The sequence below is a fragment of the Tetrahymena thermophila genome (genome assembly GCF_000189635.1).
Source record: "Tetrahymena thermophila SB210 genomic scaffold scf_8254592, whole genome shotgun sequence".
Classification (NCBI taxonomy): domain Eukaryota; phylum Ciliophora; class Oligohymenophorea; order Hymenostomatida; family Tetrahymenidae; genus Tetrahymena; species Tetrahymena thermophila.
This window is the reverse complement of record NW_002476363.1, coordinates 530,898-555,744: the sequence shown is the minus strand read 5'-3', so window position 1 is coordinate 555,744 and position 24,847 is coordinate 530,898. Positions and strand designations below refer to the sequence as shown.

Below are 24,847 nucleotides of genomic sequence, written 5' to 3'. Positions count from 1 at the left end.
CATTTTATTAATTTTTTGTTCCATTATCTTGTTATTCATTCTTTTTGCCTAAATTTAAAATAATATTCTATATATCAGCTTTTTTTTTTGAACTAAATATCAACTTTAGTGAGGAATTAGCATAAATAAGCTTTTTTTATGAGTTTATTACAGCTATTCCTTCAGGCGTAGTTGATAAAATACTCTAATACAGGCACATTATCATCTTTGCTTAAGCTTTTTTAACAGATTTTTTTAAACATTTCTCTAAGCTATCTAGTTATCTATGCTTCCACTAAAGGAATACTAACAAAGAATAAATCAAGTTAACTATTAATACTTCTACATTTATTTTTAAAGTTATTTAAAAGTATACAAATGTAGCAAAATGCTCAAGAATTAACAAAATCATTGAATATTTATTATTTTTTAGATATGTTATTTGATTATAAGCCACTAAACTTTGTGTGAATGATAAAAGAATTAAGAGGTGTGATTTTTCTTTGAGTAAAACCAAAACATTTAAGCAAAGTGTATATTATATTGCCACCATAATATATTCTGAGATCTATGCGAATATGATATTGCTGATATACTTAAATAACCTTTAAACGAAAGTAAATTTCATATTAGGTTTTTACTATCTTTAATAACATATTTCATGCTAACTCAATTGAATCAACTTAGTTGGAATATAGAAACATATGCTAAATAGCAAAAGTACTGCAATTATTATTTATTATAAGTAAAAAAAATAAACGTAATCTATAAAAATGTAGAAAAATGATATAGTAATTAATTTCGCATTTTCAAAAATCTTTGCTTTCCTCTAAATATCAAAAATATTTTATTCTGATTTATAAAAATTTTGACTTTTGAATATTTTTTCCATTTATTTCTTTTAATTTATCTAAACTGACTCTTGCTATTCTTATTCCTTATTGTTTAATAATCCCTACTTTTAATCAATTAATTTAATTTATTAATAAATAAATAAAAGTCTTATTTAATGTTAAATATGGTTAATTAAGTAGACTTATAAATAAATTACTAAAGTGACTAAAGCAAATTTAAAAATTATTCACTTTTTTCTTGTTAATAATAACTTTTTTAATTTTTTTACAATTTACAACAAGCTTTTCTAACTCATAAAATTATTTACAAATAAATACAAAATTTATTTAATTTTTTTTATAAATATCAATTTAACACAAATTATAATTTAACTTGTTTATCAATTTGTTTAAGCTATTAAATAATAAATATACTTTCTCTCTCATTTATTTAAAAATTCAGCTTAATTAACTCATGAATTTAATGATATACTAAAACATAAAAATGAATGAACTTTATTTGAAAAAACAAAAAATATTTAAAAATCCAATAATATTGAATACACAAAACTAAAAAAAAAAAACTTTATTCATTTTATATTTTTATCGATGTTCATACTTTTCTAAAATTCTATTTAGAAATGTACCCTTTGAAGATGACTTGTTCTTAATTTTTTGCTTTTATTTAATTCTTATGTCTTACTAAGCTTTGATTAAACCCATTTTTAATTTTTAACATCTGCTTCGAATTCAATAATTTATCTTAAGGAGCTTTTAACTTTTTTCCATAAAGAGTTTATCCTCAATATATTAACCTGCTTTTAATATTAAACTTAATATATAGAATTAGGTATTAGTTTTGACAATTAAACTAAGAATATCTAATACATATTTCTGTTTTTTGCAATTTAGGGAATCGGTTTTTGTACAATCAGTAAAATTAGGATTCCTATGAAATAAACATTGAAAACAATCAAAATTACTTACAATATTTGTTAAAATTTTGAATTATCTGTAAGTATTATCAACTATATTAAGAATATACTCAACATAACAAATTTACAAGATAGTTAATCTATTCTATTCATTTGCTGTCTTTAATATGGACTTACTATCTTTAAAAATCTAAAGTAAATAAACATTAGAAGTTATAAATATTAAGATTTCAGCAACGGTGAAGTTCTAATCAAATTTAAAAATATAACTAGTGAAGCCTTTGCTTAGTTTCTTACTAAATCCCAATAATAAGACTCTTCTTTGTATTTCTATTTATAAAAAGAATTAAATTTTTTAAATACATTAAACTTTTAAAACAATATTTACTTAATACAGAAGCCCAAATTTCTTTAATAATATCAAGCTTTATAATTTTGATCTTTTTCTGTACAAATGCAAAGTAAAAATAAATGGAATTAATATAAACCATATCAAAAGCAAGGGTCCTATTAAGTAGAAAATAATGCGATTGTGTTAATTAGTATAGCACTCATACTGCATTTCTTAAATTATATATAACTTACTAGATATTTCTCTGCAAGATAAAGATTGTATTAGCACTTTTATTACAGATGAACTAAAGAATAAGTAAACTGATATAAAAGAAGATATTTGAAATTAATCTTTTTCTATTTTAAACATATTTATTAGCTAGTTTAGTAATTACATCAATAAATAGATAATAATTATTTAGCAATTAATGAACAAAACTCTAATAGCATACAAAGGAAGCTATATATTTAAGCTATTAAAAAAACAATCTAAGCTATAAACTGTATGCTAAGAAGGATCACCACCTCCAATTTCAATAACACTTAAATATTCCTATTTTTAAATGCCTAAATTATTAACAAGTGCTAAAAACTGTAAATAGTTAGTAAGAATTTAGATATATTATGAATTGCTCCTTATGTTTTGGCTATAAAGCAACATAATTTTAAGTTTCCTCAAATAAAACCAGCTCATTTTTTTTTATAAGAATTCTAGCTACTTATGAGCTTAAAAGATTAAATAGCAGCAAAACATAACCAATAATAAGCACAAAATAATAATAGAATAAATTTAATTTTATTAAATGCATTCTTAACATTAAACTCCATCATTACTTTTACCATATTTTTTTCCCCAAACAGTGCCATGACTATCGCAGGATTCACATAAAGCCCCAATATATCCCTGTAAACATCCAAATTTATTTGAAGGATCTTCAGAAATGCAGTTCTGAGGATTAATGCATTAATAAATTTAGTCTGAGTTCAAACTTAAACTCCAAAATCCATTATATAATTAAATGACATTTGAATGACAATTTTTAGAACCCAAAGGACATTTTAAACACTATAAATTTTCATTTTAGTCTGGATCTTCTAAGCAATAATTGCCTTTTAATAAAAAAAATTAATTTTAAAAAAATAATTTGTAAAAGTAAATAAAATTCTTAAACTAAATAATAAATTATGATAAATATTCTTAATACCTTATTGACAAGTATAACATATTTTATATTTTTGAAAAGCTTATAAAATCTCTCCTTATTAACATTTCCTAAAATTGACATCAATATATAAACTTAGTTCTTGCTCATCAAATTTAAAAGTTGTTCTATTAAGAACAGGAATAGTGCTTACTGTTTTGATTAGAATAGTGGAATTAGAGTTAGGATAATAAGAATAAGATACATTAAAGACAAAACCAAATTAATCAAAATTATAATTTTATCTTAGATTTCCATCTAGTCCAACTTACTAACTTTAAACTTCTAGCAAATAATTTCCAAATTCTATTAGGATTTCCTAATTTATGTTTGATGTGTTTTTTAAAAAGCTTACTTCTCTCATTTCTTCATCAATTAGTCGGATCAATATTGGTGTAGATGTACTGCCACTTTACAAATTTTCTAATTTAGCTTTTGAAGCTCTATTATCATCATCGAATTAATTTTTCACATCCAATAAAACTGGATAGGAGCCTATATCTTTTCCATATAATTATGCTGAGTTCTTAATAAATTAATTTATACTTAAGGTAAGTATCCGTTAGCTAACATTAGATTTTTGTAAAACTTTAGGTTATATTCCTTAATATCTAAAAGCTCCTCCTATTAGGGCTTTATTTTACTTGAATGTATTTTCTACCATTTCTTAGATATCACAGTTATTCAATTACAAAGCTCCTCCTGAACCTGAAGTGCATGAATTCTATATGAAATTGTTACTCTCAAATTTAGAAAAGATACTATTATAACAGTATATTGCCCCTCCATTTCCAGTTTGTGATTAATTTTCCTAAAAGGTATTATTAATCAAATCGATTTCATTTATCTAATTCATATATATTGCTCCTCCATCCAAATAAGATAAGTTCAAGATAAATTTGTTATTTTTCATGATTAATTATTAAATTTACTCAAAGTAAATAGTACTTGCTTTACTTTTTGTATAAATATATTTAGCTTCAATATATTAGATTACTACTTACTAGCTTTTTAGGATGCTAATAAAGCTATTTTCTTTAATACTAATATTTGTTATGTTAATTTAATCTAATAGCAAATTTTAGCTGACTTAAATTTAAACTAAAGCAGAATTAGAATTTTGATTAGAAATAGATGTAAAATTGGAATTTTATATATTTATTTATTATGCGTTTAGTATCATAAGTTGATTTGTATCTGAATTATAATGACAGTAATTACTAATGATAGATATTTAATTATAAATAATAATTCCCTTTATGTTTGTCTATTAATGCATATAAACAAAGCTTATTCTATCAGAATTACTTATAGAGATGTTTGAGAAATTCGATAAAACTATCCCTTCACATTCTATAATAAAATACTCTTAATTAGATACAAAGTTATTTTGATTGTCACTGATTATAGAGTATTTAAAAATAAGATCTTTAAATTGTAAAGTTTAATTAATATTTGAAAATTTTAGCAGAGAAAGAGAGGAGATGGAAGAAATGCTCAATTTGTTAAATTGAATTTGATTTATAGAAATATATGGGATTGTTTCAAAATAGAATATGATTCCTTACAAATCGATATCTTAGTTAATAATTATTTAGTTTTCAGAAAATATCATGCTATTAATGCTAACTTCAGTAACATTCCTTATTTTAAATATTTCAACATTTTCTATAGAATTTTATAAAATATAAGTATTGTTTATAGTGAGATTATTAATATTTGAGATATTTATAAGTGAATTTTGATTAATAATAGAAGCTAACTTGTTTAATCTAATATAAAGATTGCTTATAATCAATTAATTTATATTGCTAAATGAGAATATATTAAAAATATTGCTAAATTAGCAATTTATTAATGTAATGTTTTAAACAATTACAAAATTAATATCTTAGAAAATGATTGTCTTATTATTAGATAATTAGATTGATTCCCCATTTATAATTAGATTTGTAATAAAAATATGATCTATTCCTTAAAATATTAGCTAATTATTACCGATTTCTAATAATTCAATATCATTTAAATACAGCCTAGCTAATTTTTAGAATGTCTAATTACCAAATAAGTATTAAGTCTTATTTATATTTTAAAATGAAAGTTTTAAACTGTTAAGTTACAGTTCTACAATGTTTTAATCCGTACTGTTTTGAGTTTTTAGATAAATACTATTAGAGTTTTAAGCTTAAATTTTGAGTGAATAATCTGTAGTTACAGAGCTAGAGCTAATAAAAGGATACATTAAATCAGTCTATTCACCATTATCTATGTATAAACTATAAATAATGTTCTAAATTAAAAGTTATTTAAGTGATAGTAAATTTAAATAATCTGTTTATTGCATTTTTGTTAGTTGATCACTTTAACTTGTTTTTATTTGTAGTTAAGCAGAACAAAATTTATTTTAATATCCACCAATATTTAGCTCAGTGATGTATTCAATTGTGTACTCAAAAGTTAAAATAGTCATATTAACTACCAAGTATTCAGAATTCTTCTAATTTACTTATTTAGATAATATTACATAATTACTTACTGATAAAATATCAACTAGCTATGGTTATTAGAAAGGTGAAACCTACATGAAAGTAATCTATTTATCAAAATATAAAAGAAAGATATAATTATATCCTGTGTATTCTATATCGATTAGTGATTGGGTACTGTTAAAGTTTCTAATTACTTAAAAAAATTAGAGGTCTTTTCTTAAATATATACTCACTGAATTAAAAGAAAGCATAAATAAGAAGGAATCTTTAATTTTTAATCTTATACCTGAACTAGGTAAACTACTTTTAATTGCTTATAATTGATTATCATATACCTTGACTCCAATAATCCTATCTGAATATAAAATTCTACCATAAAGGGCATCGAAATAAATTTAAGAATATTGGTTTTAGAAATCTAATAAAGTACTCTATTAGATATTTCCTGTTTAAGCATCAATTATTTGTATATATTTTTTGGTTAGCATTATAACACTTAAAGTATTATCTATTTTAATAAGTTGTTTAACTGTATCATTTTTTTCTAAATTAAATATAAATTGTTCTAATTTAATTGCATTTGAATCAGACTAAGTATTTTAAAGAGTTATCTTATTCCATTAACTCGAGTTTTTCGTTGAGCTATAAATTAAGTAAGTATTGTTGATCATTATAAATTCTCCTATTCCAGTTGAGATATATGTTAAGGCAATTAGTTGTGGGTTAATTAGATTTTTAGTAAGGCAATATAAAGTTTACTTTTATGTTAAAAAAAGAACTTCTGAATCAGATTCACTGATAAAAGTGATTATTTAAGAGTCAAGCAATTGATAAAATATCGTAGTTAGCTTAGTTGAACTAATTTATAATATATAAAGCTAGTTAAATGTAATTAAATAAAACTATGAGCTATTATTATTATAAAAATTGAAGTAAAAAGGTGCATGATGTAGTGAATTAAAGTATTTAAAGTCCTTTACTTCTCCTTGAACAATATTTTTAATTGTTGATTAACTATCATCAAATAATATGTATTAGTTTTAATTTATTTGTAAAAATTTAGGTATTAAATACTAAGGTATTAGGATTTAATCAAACTCTATTATAGAATAGTCAAAAACTCTTAAATTCAAATAGTCTGTAACAAAAATTTGATTTTTATTAAAGCTTATATAAATATCAAAAATTGTTCGCTGAAATTAGTATTTGCAAATAAAATTATTGTTATCATAGTCTAAAATATAAAATATATTGTTTGAGCTGACAAAGATCTTTCTCTTAAAGCTATCCCAAATTAATACTTTTTAATATGCATTTACTTCATTTTTAATATAGTCCAACTATATATATATAAAAAATATTTAGTGGATTTTATGGTAATCCAATGATTTTTTAATGAAATTTTCAAGAAAAATATTATAAATTTACTTAATATGTCTTAACAATTTGATTAGCTTGATATGATATGATTTCAATTTAGTTTTAGTTATCTATAAACATAACTAAATTAAGATTTTCATCAACAACTACTTGACTCTACTAATTAAACTAGTATTAAAGCTAAATAGTTTACGGACTGGCTTAGGTATCTAAGTCATATATTTGTATGAAAGAAACATATGAGGAAAGCAGCATCACTCTTTTTTGATCTGAAAAAAAATAAAACTATTATAAAAAAATAAAATTAACTAACATGTGACAATAGGTTATCTTACCTTATATTAGTCTTCTAAATTTTTTGTGTTAAATAGAGGGAAGGGGGTAGGTTGTATTTTGTATGTTATTAAATTTAATATTAAAAAATCTTAGCTAAAATATTCTCCAAAAATTATTATACTACTAAATCTATCAAAATATACAGAATAAGCTGTAAAATGAGATGAGTAATAGTTCAATTTGTATATTTATTCTTTTAAAGAATATACCCTTATACTAAATTAATTATAAAATATAATTAATTGATATGTTCTCGATATGATAGTCCCATGCAATAAATCTTCACTAAATTAATTCGTGTTAGGGATGCAGTTTGTAGAAATTTGCTTTAAATATTATAACAAATTGATTAATAAATTAAATTTTTAAATGTTGATTTACATCTAAACTGACTATACAATCTTTCAAATTATCTGAGAAAGCAATGTATCCTAATTCAATGTCATAAGCAACATTTTAAAATGAATTTTGAGACACATAATGATGAAGCTATCAAATTTTTAAAAAAGCTTATAAATAAAAAAGAAGAAAAAAGTAAATAATTTTAATTAAAATTTTACTATTTTAAAAGTAGTTGAGTCTATAAAAATTAGATGATAGCCTGCTATTATAACCATATAATCATGATAAGGATAATAAAATCCTTTACAATCATAAAGCAAATAATACTAGTAATTTTAATTGATTAAAACTTTAGTCTATGTTAAATCAATTAATATTTTAGCAATTCTTTGTTGATATTTGATTACTTCAATATAGCTCAAGTACAAATTTAACTATATGTCTTATTCATATAAGTTTATAGCAAACAATTTTATTTACTAATTTAAAAAATCATTATTTTAATACTGATAGCAAAATAGTTATTTAATATCTATCATCAACTATAACTTATTTGAACTATTAGTCAAAGGAATTAAAGCATTGTTAAAAGTATATGTATGTCGGAAAGTTTAAAATGATAGCTTTTATTTTAAAAAATTATTGAAACATAAAAACAAATTTAAACTTGTATACTTGCTATAATTGAAGATTTGGATCATCTAAACTAATCATGAAAAAGACTTAAGTATTTACAAAAATCAATTAATTTTAGTTATGAAGAAATGCATCTATGTTCTAACCATAATATTAATTTTGAAAAGTTATAAGTTAATTAGTATCTCCATCATAGTAAGTTAAATGATAAGTATTAGTACAAACTATCACTTTATTTCCGTAACTAATAAATTATGGAATGTAATTACCTATAGGAAATACCTAGTTTGATAAATATATAATTATAAATATATTTTTTTTGATTATCTAAAAAGATACCTATAGGACAGTATTGTCTTTAACAGAAACTATTTATGCCTAATTATAAGGATTTAAACTAAAAATTTTGTAGTTTTAATTTGGAGATATGTAAAAAGATAATATTAACTTGTCGCTACTAAATAACTTTATTTTATACTAGTTGAGAAGGTTCATACTAATTATTCCTGTAAAAAAATCTGAATAGTAAATAGTGTCTTAGTTTTAATTGAAATAACCTAAGTGATTTGAGCAAACATTGTAGAATTACTTAGATACAAAAACAGGATTTTACTATTTTTAAAAATGAATTATAAAATAATTTTATATTTACAAATTTTACATTTTTGTAGGCGTTAAAAATCGCTATTTAGATGAGGTAAACTTAATATACTAAGAAGCAAATAATATCACCAGTTGTTTATGATACCTAAACATCATTTACAATATATCTTAATGAGTATTTATAATTGTATTGGTTATTAACTGAGCTGTAACGAAGAATATGGAGCTATCTTCTTTATGTACCGAGTTGACTGATGAATTAATTATTTATATAAACTATTAATGTTCTAGAGTTCTTTATATAAAATGGTTGATTAAATGATTATATTTAGCTTGGTGTAATATCTATGTTGCTAAAAGTATTTTCTAAAATTACTTCAAAAGTAAATAAATTAATTTCTTTTATTGCCAAAATACCATTTTTTATACCAGTCAGTATTATTTTTTCTTCTTCTTCTACAAATATGCAATTGTATAATACAAGGCCTTGAGTTTAAAATTAAACTTAATTAAAAAAGTCATCCCATACATAAAATTGTTTTGTAATTTTTCTTGATATCAGATCATATTAATTAACTACTCCATTACTTTTAAGCTCCAATAACTGATTATTGTTTGAGACATTTAATATATTAATAGTTGGAATTTTAAAAAGATAAGATGCATAAAAAAATGCATGTTATTCAGAAGAGAAAAAAATTTGATCTGAGCTTTAGCTTTCTGACTAGCTTTAAGTAAGTTCTTAAACTGATATATCTTATTTTATTCTAATTAAGAGATAAAATTTATCACTTGTTTGAAAAACACCTAAATCACTATATTTGCAGATTATAGGTTAATCTAATTTTAAAGTGTAAGAAAGGGTAAAATTATTTTCTTTAAAATTGAAAATGTAGAGTTAGTTTTAATATTGAGAGAAAAAAATGTCGTTAGTACGCCATAAGCAATCTGAATTTAACAAAGTAGATGGTACTAATTGAGTGGTTTCAATAAATTATTTATTCTAATCTATTTTAAAAACTTAAAATGCCGTTGAATTTTGACCACCTAATAAAATCAAAGTCTATTTTTATAAACATTTTATTAAATATTTTTAAATATTAAAAAAGTAAAAATTTTTAACTTAATTAGATCTGATAATATATTAGACGTTATTCAAAGAAGTGATAGATTTGATATACTGAGGAACTGAGCCAAATAAGATAAAGTAAATATCTAATTCAGTATACTAGTACTAGTAGATCACCCAATAATTTGATGTATTTATATTTACCATTTAAATAAAATTTTTAGATAACTATTATAAAAGTATTCTCTTTCTAAATTATTAATCATAATAATATATTGTATTAGTAGAGTTTATAGCAATAATATATTAATCATCTTTTTTCTAATAATTTTAAATATATATAATTTAAACTAATATATCTGATTATTAATCAACCACAGTAAATTAAAAAGATTAGAAATCATATTAGAATATCCATCCTAAAGCAGTAGTAAAAACCATTTAATTTTCAATGACATCATAATTTACAATCTCTTAATTGAATGTATCATTTTTATGTAAAATCACTCCAGAAAAGATATCAAAAGTAAAAACTTAGCTTGATGAATTTACACAAGAAAGCAAGTATCTTTGAGCTAATTGATCTACTAACTGAACACAATTTTGTATCTATTAATTATTCTTAATTAAATATGATGTTATAAGAAAAATAATATTTTACAAATGTGAGATATGGTATATAATAATAAACTTAAGGTATAAGTTATGGAAAGGATTTCACAATTACTTTTCCGTATTCATCTATCTAAAGCAACACACTTTAAGCTTTTTAAAAAATAAAATAATTTTAGTTTTTACTTTTTTATAAATAATTTTTTTAAATATTTCTAAAATTAATAATAACATATAAAATTTTTAAATTAAAAATTAGCAAAGATTAGCGTGTGAAATATTTGATCTACAAATTCAATCAATATTTTTTTTATAAAAAATTGATTTATTTTAATTCTATCAATTTTTAATCTTACTATTCCTCTATTTTTATTTATTTATATATTGCATTTATAAATAAATCTTATTGTACTCGATTATTTCATAATTTTTTTTCTTTTAGTAAAAAATATATGAAAATCCCATTTTTTATCTACCTAAATAACTTTTGTATACATTTAAATTTCATTTTAAGAAGTAGGTTTTTAAAAATCATTCCCTTTTGCTAAAAATCAAGTTTGTATTATATTTGCTTCTTAGTAAATTTAAAAAGATAATAATGCAAACAAAATAATGAAAAAACGCAATTAATTAAATAAACTTTCAATTTACTTTCATCAATAAATGTTGTGAAATATTGAATTTAACCTACTGCCTAAGTTGAAGGAATATAAGATAGCAAAGGACAGTTCTATAGCTAAATGCATGTATTAGAAGATTTATCTAAGGAGAGGCTCTATGATTAAAGGCTACATTCATAAACGCATTCTCCATCTAACAAATACTAGCCATTTTCACAATTAGCAATACATTCTTACTGAAGTGTAAAAATATAATTATTTTAAAAATATCAAAAGAAAACTTACATTATTTTGTGGGTTCAGAGAGTATCCGGGTTAGCATTAGAAGCATTCAGAAGATGAACAGCTTAAACAATATTTAGAAATGCAAGAAACACATTCCATTTATTAGTTTTAATATGTTCTATTAGGGCAAGATAAAACACAATCCTAACTTTCCTGATCAAAATAATATGGATATTTGCATCCAAGACATTAAAATATTTTATCGCTTGAGCAATTCTAACAAATTTCATCACATTAGCTATTAATAGGGCCATCTTGACTCACACATGGGATAATTTTAGTGAAAACAAAATTAATTATTATCAAAATTCTTAAATTCATTTCTTTCTTTCTTTCTTTTCTTGTTAATTTTTTAGTAAAATAGCAAATTTCTTCAAAGCAATTTAAATAAATTAGAAATGAAAATAGCTCTGCTATCATTTCATTCAAATAACTAACACTATTTATCTCTTAAAATAATTGAACTTTTAAATTATATATTTTTCATTAATAAACTTAATAAAAACTATTATTAATATTAGATTTTAATAATTTATTTATCAAATATAAATATAATCTTTATTTTTTATTATTTATTTGATTGAATATCATATTCATTAAGTAATAAACATCTATTGCTACATTATGCAAATAATAATTTTATATGACATAATCACCCCTGTAGATTAATTGATAAAATAAATTTATTTTTTAATTTTTTTAACATATAATCTGCTCTATCTCTATCGTCACATTAAAAAAAAATTGTTAGTATAAAATATTAAAAATTTTCATGAATATTTTTTCCATTTATTTCTTTTAATCTATCTAAACTAACTCTTACTGTTCTTTTTCCTTATTGTTTGATAGTCCCTAATTTTAATCAATTTATTTAATTTATTAATAAATAAATAAAAGTCTTTATTAATATTAAATATAGTTAATTAAGTAGACTTATAAATAAATTACTAAAATAAATATATCAAATTTAAAATTATTCACTTTTTTCTTGTTAAAATAATAAGCTTAATTTGTTTATTATACCAACAAGCTTTTCAAACTCATAAATTATTTATTTATTTTTTTTTATAAATATCAATTTAACACAAATTATAATTTAACTTACTTATCAATTTATTTAAGCCTTTAAAAATAAATATACTCTTATTTATTTAAAATTTAGCCTAATTAATTCATAAATTTAATGAAATTTAAAATATAAAACTGAATGAAATTTATTTGAAAAACAAACAAATATTTCAAAATCCTATAAAATTGAATACATAATTCTAAAAAACAACTTTATTCATTTTATATTATTATCTATAAATATACTTTTCTAAAAATCTATTTAGAAATTTACCCTTTGATGATGGATTATTCTTTATTTTTTGCTTTAATTTAGTCCTTATGTCTTAATAAGCTTTGATTAAACCCATTTTTAATTTTTAATATCTACTTCGAACTCAATAATTTATCTTAAGGAGCTTCTAACTTTTTTCCATAAAGAGTTTATCCTCAATATATTAACCTGCTTTTAATAATTAACTTAGTATATAGAATTTGGTATTAGTTTTGACAAAATAACTTAGAATCTCTAATACATATTTCTGTTTGTTGCAATTTAAGGTATGGGTTTTTGTATTATTAGTAAGATTAGGATTCCTATGAAACAAACATTTAAAATAATCAAAATTACTTAGAATATTTGTTAAACTTTTGAACTATCTGTAAGTATTATCAACTATATTAAGAATATACTTAACATAACAAATTTACAAGATAGTTAATCTATTTTGTTCATTTACTATCTTTAATATGGGCTTACTTTCTTTAAAAACCTAAAGTAAATAAACATTAGAAATTATAAATATTAAGATTTCAGCAACGATGAAGTCCTAATCAAATTTAAAAATATAACTAGTGAAGTCCTAGTTTAGTTTCTTACTAAATCCCAATAATAAGACTCTTCTTTGTATTCCTATTTATAAAAATAATAAAATGTTTTCAATGCATTAAATATTTAAAACAATATTTACTTAATACAAAAGCCCAAATTTCTTTAATAAAATCAAGCTTTATAATTTTGATCTTTTTCTGTACAAATGCCAAGAAAAAATAAATGGAATTAATATAAACCATATCAAAAGCAAGGGTCCTATTAAGTAGAAAATAATGCTATTGTGTTCATAAGTATAGCATTCGTATTGCATTTCTTAAATTATATATAACTTACTTGATATTTCTCGGCAAGATGAAGACTGTATTAGTACTTTTATTATGGATGAACTAAAGAAAAGATATACTAATATAAAAGAAGATATTTAAAATTAATCATTTTCTATTTTAAAAATATTTGTCAGCTAATTTACTAGTTACATCAATAAATAAATAATTATTATTTAGCAATTAATAAATAAGACTCTAATAGCATACAAAGGAAGCTCTGAATTTAAGCTATTAAAAATACAATCTAAGTTATAAACTGTATGCTAAGCAGGATCGCCACCTCCAATCTCAATAATACTTAAATAGTCATAAGTTTAAATGCCTAAATTGTTAATAAGTGCTAAAAACTGTAAATAGTTAATTAGAATTTTTATATATGATGAACTAGTGCTTATATTTTAGCTATAGAGCAACATAATTTTTAGTTTTCTCAAATAAAACCAGCTCATTTTTTTTTATAAGAATGCTAGCTACCTATGAACTTAAAAGATTAAATAGCAACAAAACATAACCACTAATAAGCACAAAATAATAATTGAATAAATTTAATTTTATTAAATACATTCTTAACATTAAACACCGTTATTATTTTTACCATATATTTTTCCCCAAACAGTTCCATCACTATCACAGGATTCACATATAGCCCCAATATGTCCTTCTAAACATCCGAATTTATTTGAAGGATCTTCAGGAATGCAATTTTGAGGATTAAGGCATTAATAAATTTAGTCTGAGTTCTAACTCTAACTCCAATATCCATTTTATAATTAGATTACATTTGAATGACAATTTTTAGAACCAAAAGGACATTTTAAACACTATAAATTTTCATTTTAGTTAGGATCTTCTAAACAATAATTACCTTTTAATAAAAAAAATATTATTTGCTTGTTAATGAAAAATTAAATTCTTATACTAAAAGATAAATAATAAATCATAATAAATATTCCTTATACCTTATTGACAAGTATAGCATATTTTATATTTTTGTAAATTTTATAAAATTTCTCCTTATTAACATTTCCTAAAACTAACATCAATAGATAAACTTAGTTATTACTCATCAAATTTAAAAGTTGTTGTGTTAAGAACAGGAATAGTGCTTACTGTTTTAATTAGAATAGAGGAATTAGAATTAGGCATATAAGAATAAGATACATTAAAGACAAAACCAAATTAATCAAAATTATAATTTTATCTTAAATTTCCATCTAATCCAACTTACTAACTTTAAACTTCAAGGAAATAATATCCAAATTCAATAAGGATTTCCTAATTTATGTTTGATATGTTTTTTAAAAAGCTTACTTCTCTCATTTCCTCATCAATTAGTCTGATTGATATTGGTTTAGACGTGCTGCCACTTTATAAATTTTCTAATTTAGCTTTTGAAACTCTATTATCATCAACAAATTGATTTTTCACATCCAATAAAACTGGATAGGAGCCTATATCTTTTCCATATAATTGTGCTGAGTTTTTAATAAAATAATTGAAATTTAAGGTAAGTAACCGTTAACTAACATTAGATTTTTATAAAACTTTAGGTTATATTCCTTAATATCTAAAAGCACCTCCTATTAGGGCATTGTTTTACTTGAATGTATTTTGTACCATTTCTTAGATATCACAGTTATTTAATTGCAAAGCTCCTCCTGAACCTGAAGGACATGAATTCTATATAAAATCATTGCTCTCAAATTTAGAAAAGATACTATTAAAACAGTATATGGCCCCTCCATTTCCAGTTAGAGATTGATTTTCCTAAAAAGTATTATTAATAAAAATGATTTCATTTATCTAATTCATATATATTGCTCCTCCATCCAAATAAGATAAGTTCAAGATAAATTTATTATTTTTCATGATTAATTTTGAAATTTACTCAAAGTAAATAGTACTTGCTATGCTTTTTGTGTCAATATATTTAGATTCAATATATTATATTATTACTTACGAGCTTTGTAGAATGCTAATAAAGTTATTTTATTTGAGACTAATATTTTTTATGCTAATTTAATCTAATAGCAAATTTTAGCTAACTTAAATTTAAATTAAAGCAGAGTTAGAATTTTAATTAGAAATAGATGTAAAATTGGCATTTGATATATTTAATTATTATGCATTTAGTAGCATAAGTTGATTTGTATCTGAATAATAATGAGAATAATTACTATAGATGGACTTTTAATTTTTTATGGTAACTCCATTTATATTGGTCAATTCATGCATATAAACAAAGCTTATTCTATCAGAATTACTTATATAGATGTTTGAGAAATTTGAAAATAGTATACCTTCACATTCTATAATAAACTACTGTTAATTGAATACAAAGCTCGTTTGATAGTCATTTATTATAGACTATGTAAAAGTAAGATCATTAAATTGTAAAGTTTGATTAACATTAGAAAATTTTATCAGAGAAAGGGATGAGTTGGAAGAAATATTCAATTTGTTAAATTCTATTTGTTCTATAGAAATATACGGAGTTGCTTCAAAATAGAATATGATTCCTTATAAATCGATTGCTTAGTTTAGAATCATTTAGTTTTCAGATAATTTCATATTGCTAATGCTAACTTCAGTAGCATTACTTATTTTAAATATTTCAACATTTTCTAGAGAATTTTATTAAACATAAGTATTGCTAATAGTGAGATTATTAATATTTGAGATATTTATAAGTGAATTTTGATTAATAATAGAAGCTAACTTGTTTAATCTAATATAAAGATTGCTTATAATCAATTAATTTATATTATTAAATGATAATATATTAAATATATTGCTAAATTAGCAATTTATTAATGTAATGTTTTAAACAATTACAAAATTAATATCTTAGAAAATAATTATATGATTGTTAGTTAATTAGATTGATTCCCCATTTATAATTAGATTTGTAATAAAAATATGATCTATTCCTTAAAATATTAGCTAATTATTACCGATTTCTAATAATTCAATATCATTTAAATACAGCCTAGCTAATTTTTAGAATGTCTAATTACCAAATAAGTATTAGGTCTTATTTATATTTTAAAATGAAAGTTTTAAACTGTTAAGTTAGAGATCTACTATGTTCTAATCGGTACTATTTTAAGTTTTTAGATAAATACTATTAGAGTTTTAAGCTTAAATTTTGAGTGAATAATCTTTAGTTACAGAGCTAGAGTTAATAAAAGGATACATTAAGTCTGTCTATTCACCATTATCTATGTATAAACTATAAATAATGTTCTAAATTAAAAGTTATTTAAGCGATAGTAAATTTTAATAATCACTTTATTGCATCTTTGTTAGTTGATCGCTTTAACTTGTTTTTATTTGTAGTTAAGCAGAACAAAATTTATTTTAATATCCACTAATATTTAGCTCAGTAATGTATTCAATGGTGTATTCAAAAGTTAAAATAGCCATATTAACTATCAAGTATTAAGAACTCTTCTAACTTACTTAGCTAGATAATATAACATAATTACTTACTGAGAGAATATCAATTAGCCATGGTTATTAGAAAGGTGAAGTATACATAAAAGTAATTTACTAATCAAAATATAAAATAAAGATATAATTATATCCCATGTATTCTATATCAATAAGTGATTCAGTATTGTTAAAATTTCTAATTAATTAAAAAAATTTGAGGTCTTTTCTTAAATATATACTCACTGAATTAAACGAAAGCATGAATATGAAAGAATCTTTAATTTTTAATCTTATACCTGAACTTGGTAAACTATTTTTAATAACTTATAATTGGATATCATAAACTTTGACTCCAATAATTCTGTCTGAATAAAAAACTCTTCCATAAAGAGCATCAAAGTAAATTTAAGATTATTGGTTTTAGAAATCTAATTGAGTATTGTGTTAGACATTTCCTGTTTAAACATCAACTATTTAGATATATTTTTTGGTTAGCATTATAACACTCAAAGTATTATCTATTTTAATAAGTTGCTAAACTGTATCATTTTTTTCTAAATTAAATATAAATTGTTCTAATTTAATTCCAGTAGAATTAGACTAAGTATTTTAAAGAATTATCTTATTCCATTAACTCGAGTTTTTAGTTGAACTGTAAATTAAGTAAGTATTGTTGATCATTATAAATTCTCCTATTCCAGTTGAGATATATGTTAAGGCAATTAGTTGTGGGTTAATTAGATTTTTAGTAAGGCAATATAAAGTTTACTTTTATGTTAAAAAAAGAACTTCTGAATCAGATTCACTGATAAAAGTGATTATTTAAGAGTCTAGCAATTGAGAAAATATTAGAGTTAGCTTAGTTGAACTAATTTATAATATAGAAAGCTAGTTAAATGTTATTAAATAAAACTAAGAGCTATTATTATTATAAAAATTAAAGTAAAAAGGTGCATGATGTAGTGAATTATAGTATTTAAAGTCCTTTACTTCTCCTTGAACAATATTTTTAATTGTTGATTAACTATCATCAAATAATATGTATTAGTTTTAATTTATTTGTAATATTTTAGGTATTAAATACTAAGGTAGTAGGATTTAATCAAACTCTATTATAGAATAGTCAAAAACTCTCAAATTTAAAAAATCTGTAACAAAAATTTGATTTTTATTAAAGCTTATATAAATATCAAAAATTGTTCGCTGAAATTAGTATTTGCAAATAAAATTATTATTATCATAGTCTAAAATATAAAATATATTGTTTGAGCTGACAAAGATCTTTCTCTTAAAGCTATCCCAAATTAATATTTTTTAATATGCATTTGCTTCATTTTTAATATAGTCCAACTATTTATATATAAAAAATATTTAGTAGTTTTTATGGAGGTTGAATTAATTTTTAAATAAAATTATAAAATTTTCAAGAAAAATGTTATGAATTTACTTAATAAATCTTAATAATTTGATTAGTTTAATATGATATGATTTCAATTTAGTTTTAGTTATCAATAAACATAACTAAATTAAGATTTTCATCAACAACTACTTGACTCTACTAATTAAACTAGTATTAAAGCTAAATAGTTTACGGACTGGCTTAGGTATCTAAGTCATATATTTGTATGAAAGAAACATACGATGAAAACAGCATCACTTTTTTTTGATCTGAAAAAAAATAAAACTATTATAAAAAAATAAAATTAACTAACATGTGATAATAGGTTATCTTACCTTATATTAGTCTTCTAAATTTTTTGTGTTAAATAGAGGGAAGGGGGTAGGTTGTATTTTGTATGTGATTAAATTTAATATTGAAAAAGCTTAGCTAAAATATTCTCCAAAAATTATTATACTACTAAATCTATCATAATATACAGAATAAGCTGTAAAATGAGATGAGTAATAGTTCAACTTGTATATTTATTCTTTTAAAGAATATATCCTTATACTAAATTAACTATAAAATACAATTAATTGATATGTCCTCGATATGATAGTCCCATGCAATAAATCTTCACTAAATTAATTCGTGTTAGGGATGCAATTTGTAGAAATTTGCTTAAAATATTATAAAACAAATTGATAAATAAATTTAATTTTTGAATGTTGATTTACATCTAAACTGATTATACAATCTTTCAAATTATCTGAGAAAGCAATGCATCCTAATTCAATGTCATAAGCAACATTTTAAAATGAATTTTGAGACACATAATGAAGAAGCTATCAAATTTTTAAAAAGCTTATAAATAAAAAAGAAGAAAAAAGTAAATAATTTAATTAAAATTTTACTATTTTAAAAGTAGATGAGTCTATAAAAATTAGATGATAGCCTGCTATTATAACCATATAATCATGATAAGGATAATAAAATCCTTTACGATCATAAAGCAAATAGTACTAATAATTTTAATTGACTAAAACTTTAGTTTATGTTAAATCAATAAATATTTTAGCAATTCTTTGTTGATATTTGATCACTTCAATATAGCTCTAGTACAAATTTAACTATATGTCTTATTCATATAAGTTTATAGCAAGCAAATTTATTTACTAATTTAAAAAATCATTATTTTAATACTTATAACAAAATAGTTATTTAATATCTATCATCAACTATAACTTATTTTAACTATTAGTAAAAGGAATTAAAACATCGTTAAAAGTATATGTATGTCGAATAGTTTTAAATGATAGCTTTTATTTTTAAAAAAATTGTTGAAACATAAAAATAAATTTAAACTTGTATACTTGCTATAATTGGAGATTTGGATCATCTAAACTTATCATGAGAAAGACTTAAGTATTTAAAAAAATCAATTAATTTTAGTTATGAAGAAATGCATCTATGTTCTAACCATAATATTAATTTTGAAAAGTGATAAGTGAATTAGTATCTCCATCGTAGTAAGTTAAACTATAAGTGTTAGTACAAACTATCACTTTATTTCCATAACTAATAAATTATGGAATGTAATTACCTATAGGAATTACCTAGTTTGATAAATGTTTTATATAAAAATATCGTTTTTAATTATTAAGAAAATTACCTATAGGACAGTATTGTCTTTAACAGAAACTATTTATGCCTAATTATAAGGATTTAAACTAAAAATTTTGTAGTTTTAATTTGGAGATATGTAAAAAGATAATATTAACTTGTCGCTACTAAATAACTTTATTTTATACTAGTTGAGAAGGTTCATGCTAATTATTCCTGTAAAAAAATCTGAATAGTAAATAGTGTCTTAGTTTTAATTGAAATATCCTATGTGATTTGAGCAAACATTGTAGAATTACTTAGATACATAAACAGGATTTTACTATTTTTAAAAATGAATTATAAAATAATTTTATATTTACAAATTTTACATTTTTGTAGGCGTTAAAAATCGCTATTTAGATGAGGTAAACTTAATATACTAAGAAGCAAATAATATCACCAGTTGTTTATGATACCTAAACATCATTTACAATATATCTTAATGAGTATTTATAATTGTATTGGTTATTAACTGAGCTGTAACGAAGAATATGGAGCTATCTTCTTTATGTACCGAGTTGACTGATGAATAAATTATTAATATAAACTATTAATGTTCTAGAGTTCTTTATATAAAATGGTTGATTAAATGATTTTATTTAGCTTGGTGTAATATCTATGTTGCTAAAAGTATTTTCTAAAATTACTTCAAAAGTAAATAAATTAATTTCTTTTATTGCCAAAATACCATTTTTTATACCAGTCAGTATAATTTTTTCTTCTTCTTCTACAAATATGCAATTGTATAATACAAGGCCTTGAGTTTAAAATTAAACTTAATAAAAAAAGTCATCCCATACATAAAATTGTTTTGTAATTTTTCTTGATATCAGATCATATTAATTAACTACTCCATTACTTTTAAGCTCCAATAACTGATTATTGTTTGAGGCATTTAATATATTATTAGTTGGAATTTGAAAAAGATAAGATGTTTTAAAAAATGCATGTTATTCAGAAGAGAAAAAAATTTGATTGGAATTCTAGCTTTCTGACTGGTTTTAAATAAGTTCTTAGACTGATATATCTTATTTAATTTTAGTTAAGAGATAAAATTTACCATTTACTTGCAAAACATCTAAATCACATTAACTGCAAATTAGAGGTTAATCTAGTTTTAAAGTGTAAGAAAGGGTAAAATTATTATCTGTAAAATTGAAAATGTAGAGTTAGTTTTAATATTGAGAGAAAAAAATGTCTTTAGTACGCCAAAAGCAATCTGAATTTAACAAAGTTGATGGTACTAAATGAGTGGTTTCAATAAATTCTTTATTTTAATCTATCTCAAAAACTTAAAATGCAATTAAATTTTGACCACCTAATAAAATCAAAGTCTATTTTTATAAACATTTTATTAAATATTTTTAAATATTAAAAAGTAAAAATTTTTAACTTAATTAGATCTGATAATATATTAGACGTTATTCAAAGAAGTGATAGATTTGATATACTGAGGAACTGAGCCAAATAAGATAAAGTAAATATCTAATTCAGTATACTTGTACTAGTAGATCACCCAATAATTTGATGTATTTATATTTACCATTTAAATAAAGTTTTGAGATAATGATTATAAAAGTATTCTCTTCCTAAATTATTAATCATAATAATATATTGTATTAGTAGAGTTTATAGCAATAATATATTGATCATCTTTTTACTAATAATTTTAAATAATTATTATTTAAACTAATATATCTGATTATTAATCAATCACAGTAAATTAAAAAGATTAGAAATCATATTAGAATATCCATCCTAAAGCAGTAATAAAAACCATTTAATTTTCAAAGACATCATAATTTACAATCTCTTAATTGAATGTATCATTTTTATGTAAAATCACTCCAGAAAAGATATCAAAAGTAAAAACTTAGCTAAATGAATTTATACAAGAAAACAATTATCTTTGAGTTAATTGATCTACCAACTGTACGCAATTATATATCTATTAATTATTCTTAATTAAGTATGATGTTATAAGAAAAATAATATTTTACAAATGTGAGATATGGTATATAATAATAAACTTAAGGTATAAGTTATGGAAAGGATTTCACAATTACTTTTCCGTATTCATCTATCTAAAGCAGCACGCTTTAAGCTTTTTAAAAAATAAAATAATTTTAGTTTTTACTTTTTTATAAATAATTTTTTTAAATATTTCTAAAATGAATAATAACATATAAAATTTTTAAATTAAAAATTAGCAAAGATTTGTGTTGAAATTTATAGTTTTTATAATACTAATTCAATCAATATTTTTAATAAATTCAGAAAAAATATTTTTTAACAAAAAATTTATTTATTTTAATTCTATCAATTTTTAGTTTTTAAATCTTATTGTATTTGATTATTTCATAAATGTTTTTACTTTTAGTAAAAAATAAAGGCAAATCCCACTTTTTATCTACCTAAAAAACTTTTGTAAAATTTAAATTTCTTTAAAAGATTAATTTTAAAGAAGTAGGTTTTTAAAAAGCATTCCCTTTTTAAGTTACTAAAAATCAAGTTTGTATTATATTTGATTCTTAATAAATTTAAAAATATAATAATGCAAACAAAATAATGAAAAAACGCAATTAATTAAATAAACTTTCAATTTACTTTCATCAATAAATGTACTGAAATATTGAATTTAACCTACTGCCTAAGTTGTAGGAATATAAGATAGCAAAGGACAGCTCTAAAGTTAAATACATGTATTAGAAGATGTATCTAAGGAGAGGTTCAGTGATTAAAGGCTACATTCATAAACGCATTCTCCATCTAACAAATACTAGCCATTTTCACAATTAGCAATACATTCTTACTGAAGTGTAAAAATATAATTATTTTAAAAATATCAAAAGAAAACTTACATTATTTTATGGGTCCAGAGAGTATCCAGATTAGCATTAGAAGCATTCAGAAGATGAACAACTTAAGCAATATTTAGAAATGCAAGTAGCACATTCCATTTATTAGTTTTAATATGTTCTACTAGGGCAAGATAAAACACAATCCTAACTATCCTGATCAAAATAATATGGATATTTGCATCCAAGACATTGAAATATTTTATCACTTGAGCAATTCTAACAAATTTAATCACATTAGCTATTAATAGGACCATCTTAACTAGCACATGGGATAATCTTAGTGAAAATAAAATTAATTATTATCAAAATTCTTAAATTCATTTCTTTCTTTCTTTTCTTGTTAATTTTTTATTAAAAGCAAATTTCTTCAAAAAAATTTAAATAAATTAGAAAGTAAAATTGCTTTTCTATCATTTTGTGTTAGATTACTAACACTATTCATATCATAAAATAATTAATTATTTAAATTTTTTATTTTTCATTAATAAACATAATAGAAACTATCATTAATATTAGATTTTCATAGTCCATTTATCAAATATAGATATAATTGCTATTTTTTATTACTTATTTGATTGAATATCGTATATATTAAGTAATAAACATCTATTACAACATTATGCAAATAACGGTTTTATATGACATCATCACCCCTGAAGATTAATTGATAAAAGAAATTTAATTTTTATTTTTCATAAAATCTACCCTATCTCTATCGTCACATTTAAAAAAAATTGTTTGTATAAAATATTAAAAATTTTCTTTTAAATAGCCCCAAAATAATTTTTTATGTAAATACTAATGCAAATTATGTGGTTAATTATATTCAATCAGTGGAATTTAAAAATAAGGAACAGCTATATTATTTTTTTTTATAAAATAGTAATAACTTTTCTATATCCGTTAACACTTACTTATTTACATAATGATGCTTGAGGTTTTTAAAAATTTGGAGCAGCTTAAAATTATATTTCTTGTATTTAGTCTTTTCTACTTATATGGAGAAATTATAATATGCTTTTTGAAAATATTTTTATTTAACTTAATCTTTTTAGTAAAAAATAATTAAAATTAAAAACAAGGAAATAAATAAAATAATTTTAAATTTCTTTTGTATTTTTACTAAAAGTATAATTTATCTTATTTTTATATATTTAATATTAATTTGTACAAAATGTTTCTTTCTAAAGTTAAAAAAATTGTTTTTCTATATTTTTACTCTAACAATTAACTTATAAAAATAATTAATTTAATTAATATAAAATATTTTGTTTTAATAATTATTTTCATTTAAAAATTAATTTTTTTTATTGTTTTTAATTGTCCATAAATTAATATTAAAAATTAATCTAATAAATAGTTTTAATTACATCATTTAATAATTAATATTAAAAAAATGGTGGATATTTAATTTAAAATTTGTTTAAATGTTATGTTTATAATTTATTTTATGGTCAGAATTTGCATATAAAAATAAAAAATAAAATAAAATAATTTTTTAAAAGTGATTATAACTTAATGCTATTTAATATATTTATTTATTTCTTTATTTATTTATTGATAAATTAATATAAAATTTAATAGAGCATTTTTTTAATGGAGAGATACTCCCATTTTTTGATAATTATTGCTTTGATATCAAT

The 24,847-nt window shown here is 21.4% G+C and overlaps 6 protein-coding genes across 6 annotated transcripts; 1 reads left to right on the top strand and 5 right to left on the bottom strand. All coding sequences in view use genetic code 6, as the record gives it.

Moving 5' to 3' along the window:
• Positions 1 to 1,390: 1,390 nt before the first annotated feature.
• Positions 1,391 to 7,870, bottom strand: TTHERM_00717710 (transmembrane protein, putative; the record flags this gene model as incomplete). Its single annotated transcript, XM_001015091.3, has 5 exons — positions 1,391 to 2,077; positions 2,136 to 3,190; positions 3,286 to 7,111; positions 7,200 to 7,436; positions 7,487 to 7,870. The coding sequence occupies 5 exons, from the start codon at positions 7,868 to 7,870 to the stop codon at positions 1,403 to 1,405; spliced, it is 6,177 nt and encodes a 2,058-aa protein (XP_001015091.3). The 3' UTR covers positions 1,391 to 1,402.
• Positions 7,871 to 8,956: 1,086 nt separating this feature from the next.
• On the bottom strand, positions 8,957 to 9,488 carry TTHERM_000717709 (hypothetical protein; the record flags this gene model as incomplete). Its single annotated transcript, XM_012798352.1, has 2 exons — positions 8,957 to 9,077; positions 9,127 to 9,488. 2 exons carry the CDS (start codon positions 9,486 to 9,488, stop codon positions 8,957 to 8,959), a joined length of 483 nt encoding a protein of 160 aa, XP_012653806.1.
• Positions 9,489 to 10,640: 1,152 nt separating this feature from the next.
• Positions 10,641 to 11,607, bottom strand: TTHERM_000717708 (hypothetical protein; the record flags this gene model as incomplete). Its single annotated transcript, XM_012798351.1, has 3 exons — positions 11,401 to 11,607; positions 10,865 to 10,902; positions 10,641 to 10,746 (listed from the first exon to the last, which is right to left on the bottom strand). Exons 1-3 carry the CDS (start codon positions 11,578 to 11,580, stop codon positions 10,641 to 10,643), a joined length of 324 nt encoding a protein of 107 aa, XP_012653805.1. The 5' UTR covers positions 11,581 to 11,607.
• Positions 11,608 to 14,307: 2,700 nt separating this feature from the next.
• TTHERM_000717707 (transmembrane protein, putative) lies at positions 14,308 to 15,076 on the bottom strand (the record flags this gene model as incomplete). Its single annotated transcript, XM_012798350.1, has 2 exons — positions 14,308 to 14,727; positions 14,822 to 15,076. 2 exons carry the CDS (start codon positions 15,074 to 15,076, stop codon positions 14,308 to 14,310), a joined length of 675 nt encoding a protein of 224 aa, XP_012653804.1.
• Positions 15,077 to 19,866: 4,790 nt separating this feature from the next.
• Positions 19,867 to 21,238, bottom strand: TTHERM_00717690 (hypothetical protein; the record flags this gene model as incomplete). Its single annotated transcript, XM_001015089.2, has 7 exons — positions 19,867 to 19,932; positions 20,052 to 20,098; positions 20,282 to 20,294; positions 20,351 to 20,408; positions 20,460 to 20,623; positions 20,673 to 20,865; positions 21,192 to 21,238. 7 exons carry the CDS (start codon positions 21,236 to 21,238, stop codon positions 19,867 to 19,869), a joined length of 588 nt encoding a protein of 195 aa, XP_001015089.2.
• A 1,974-nt stretch (positions 21,239 to 23,212) lies between these two features.
• TTHERM_000717689 (hypothetical protein) lies at positions 23,213 to 23,488 on the top strand (the record flags this gene model as incomplete). Its single annotated transcript, XM_012798349.1, has 1 exon — positions 23,213 to 23,488. The coding sequence occupies one exon, from the start codon at positions 23,213 to 23,215 to the stop codon at positions 23,486 to 23,488; it is 276 nt and encodes a 91-aa protein (XP_012653803.1).
• Positions 23,489 to 24,847: the final 1,359 nt, after the last annotated feature.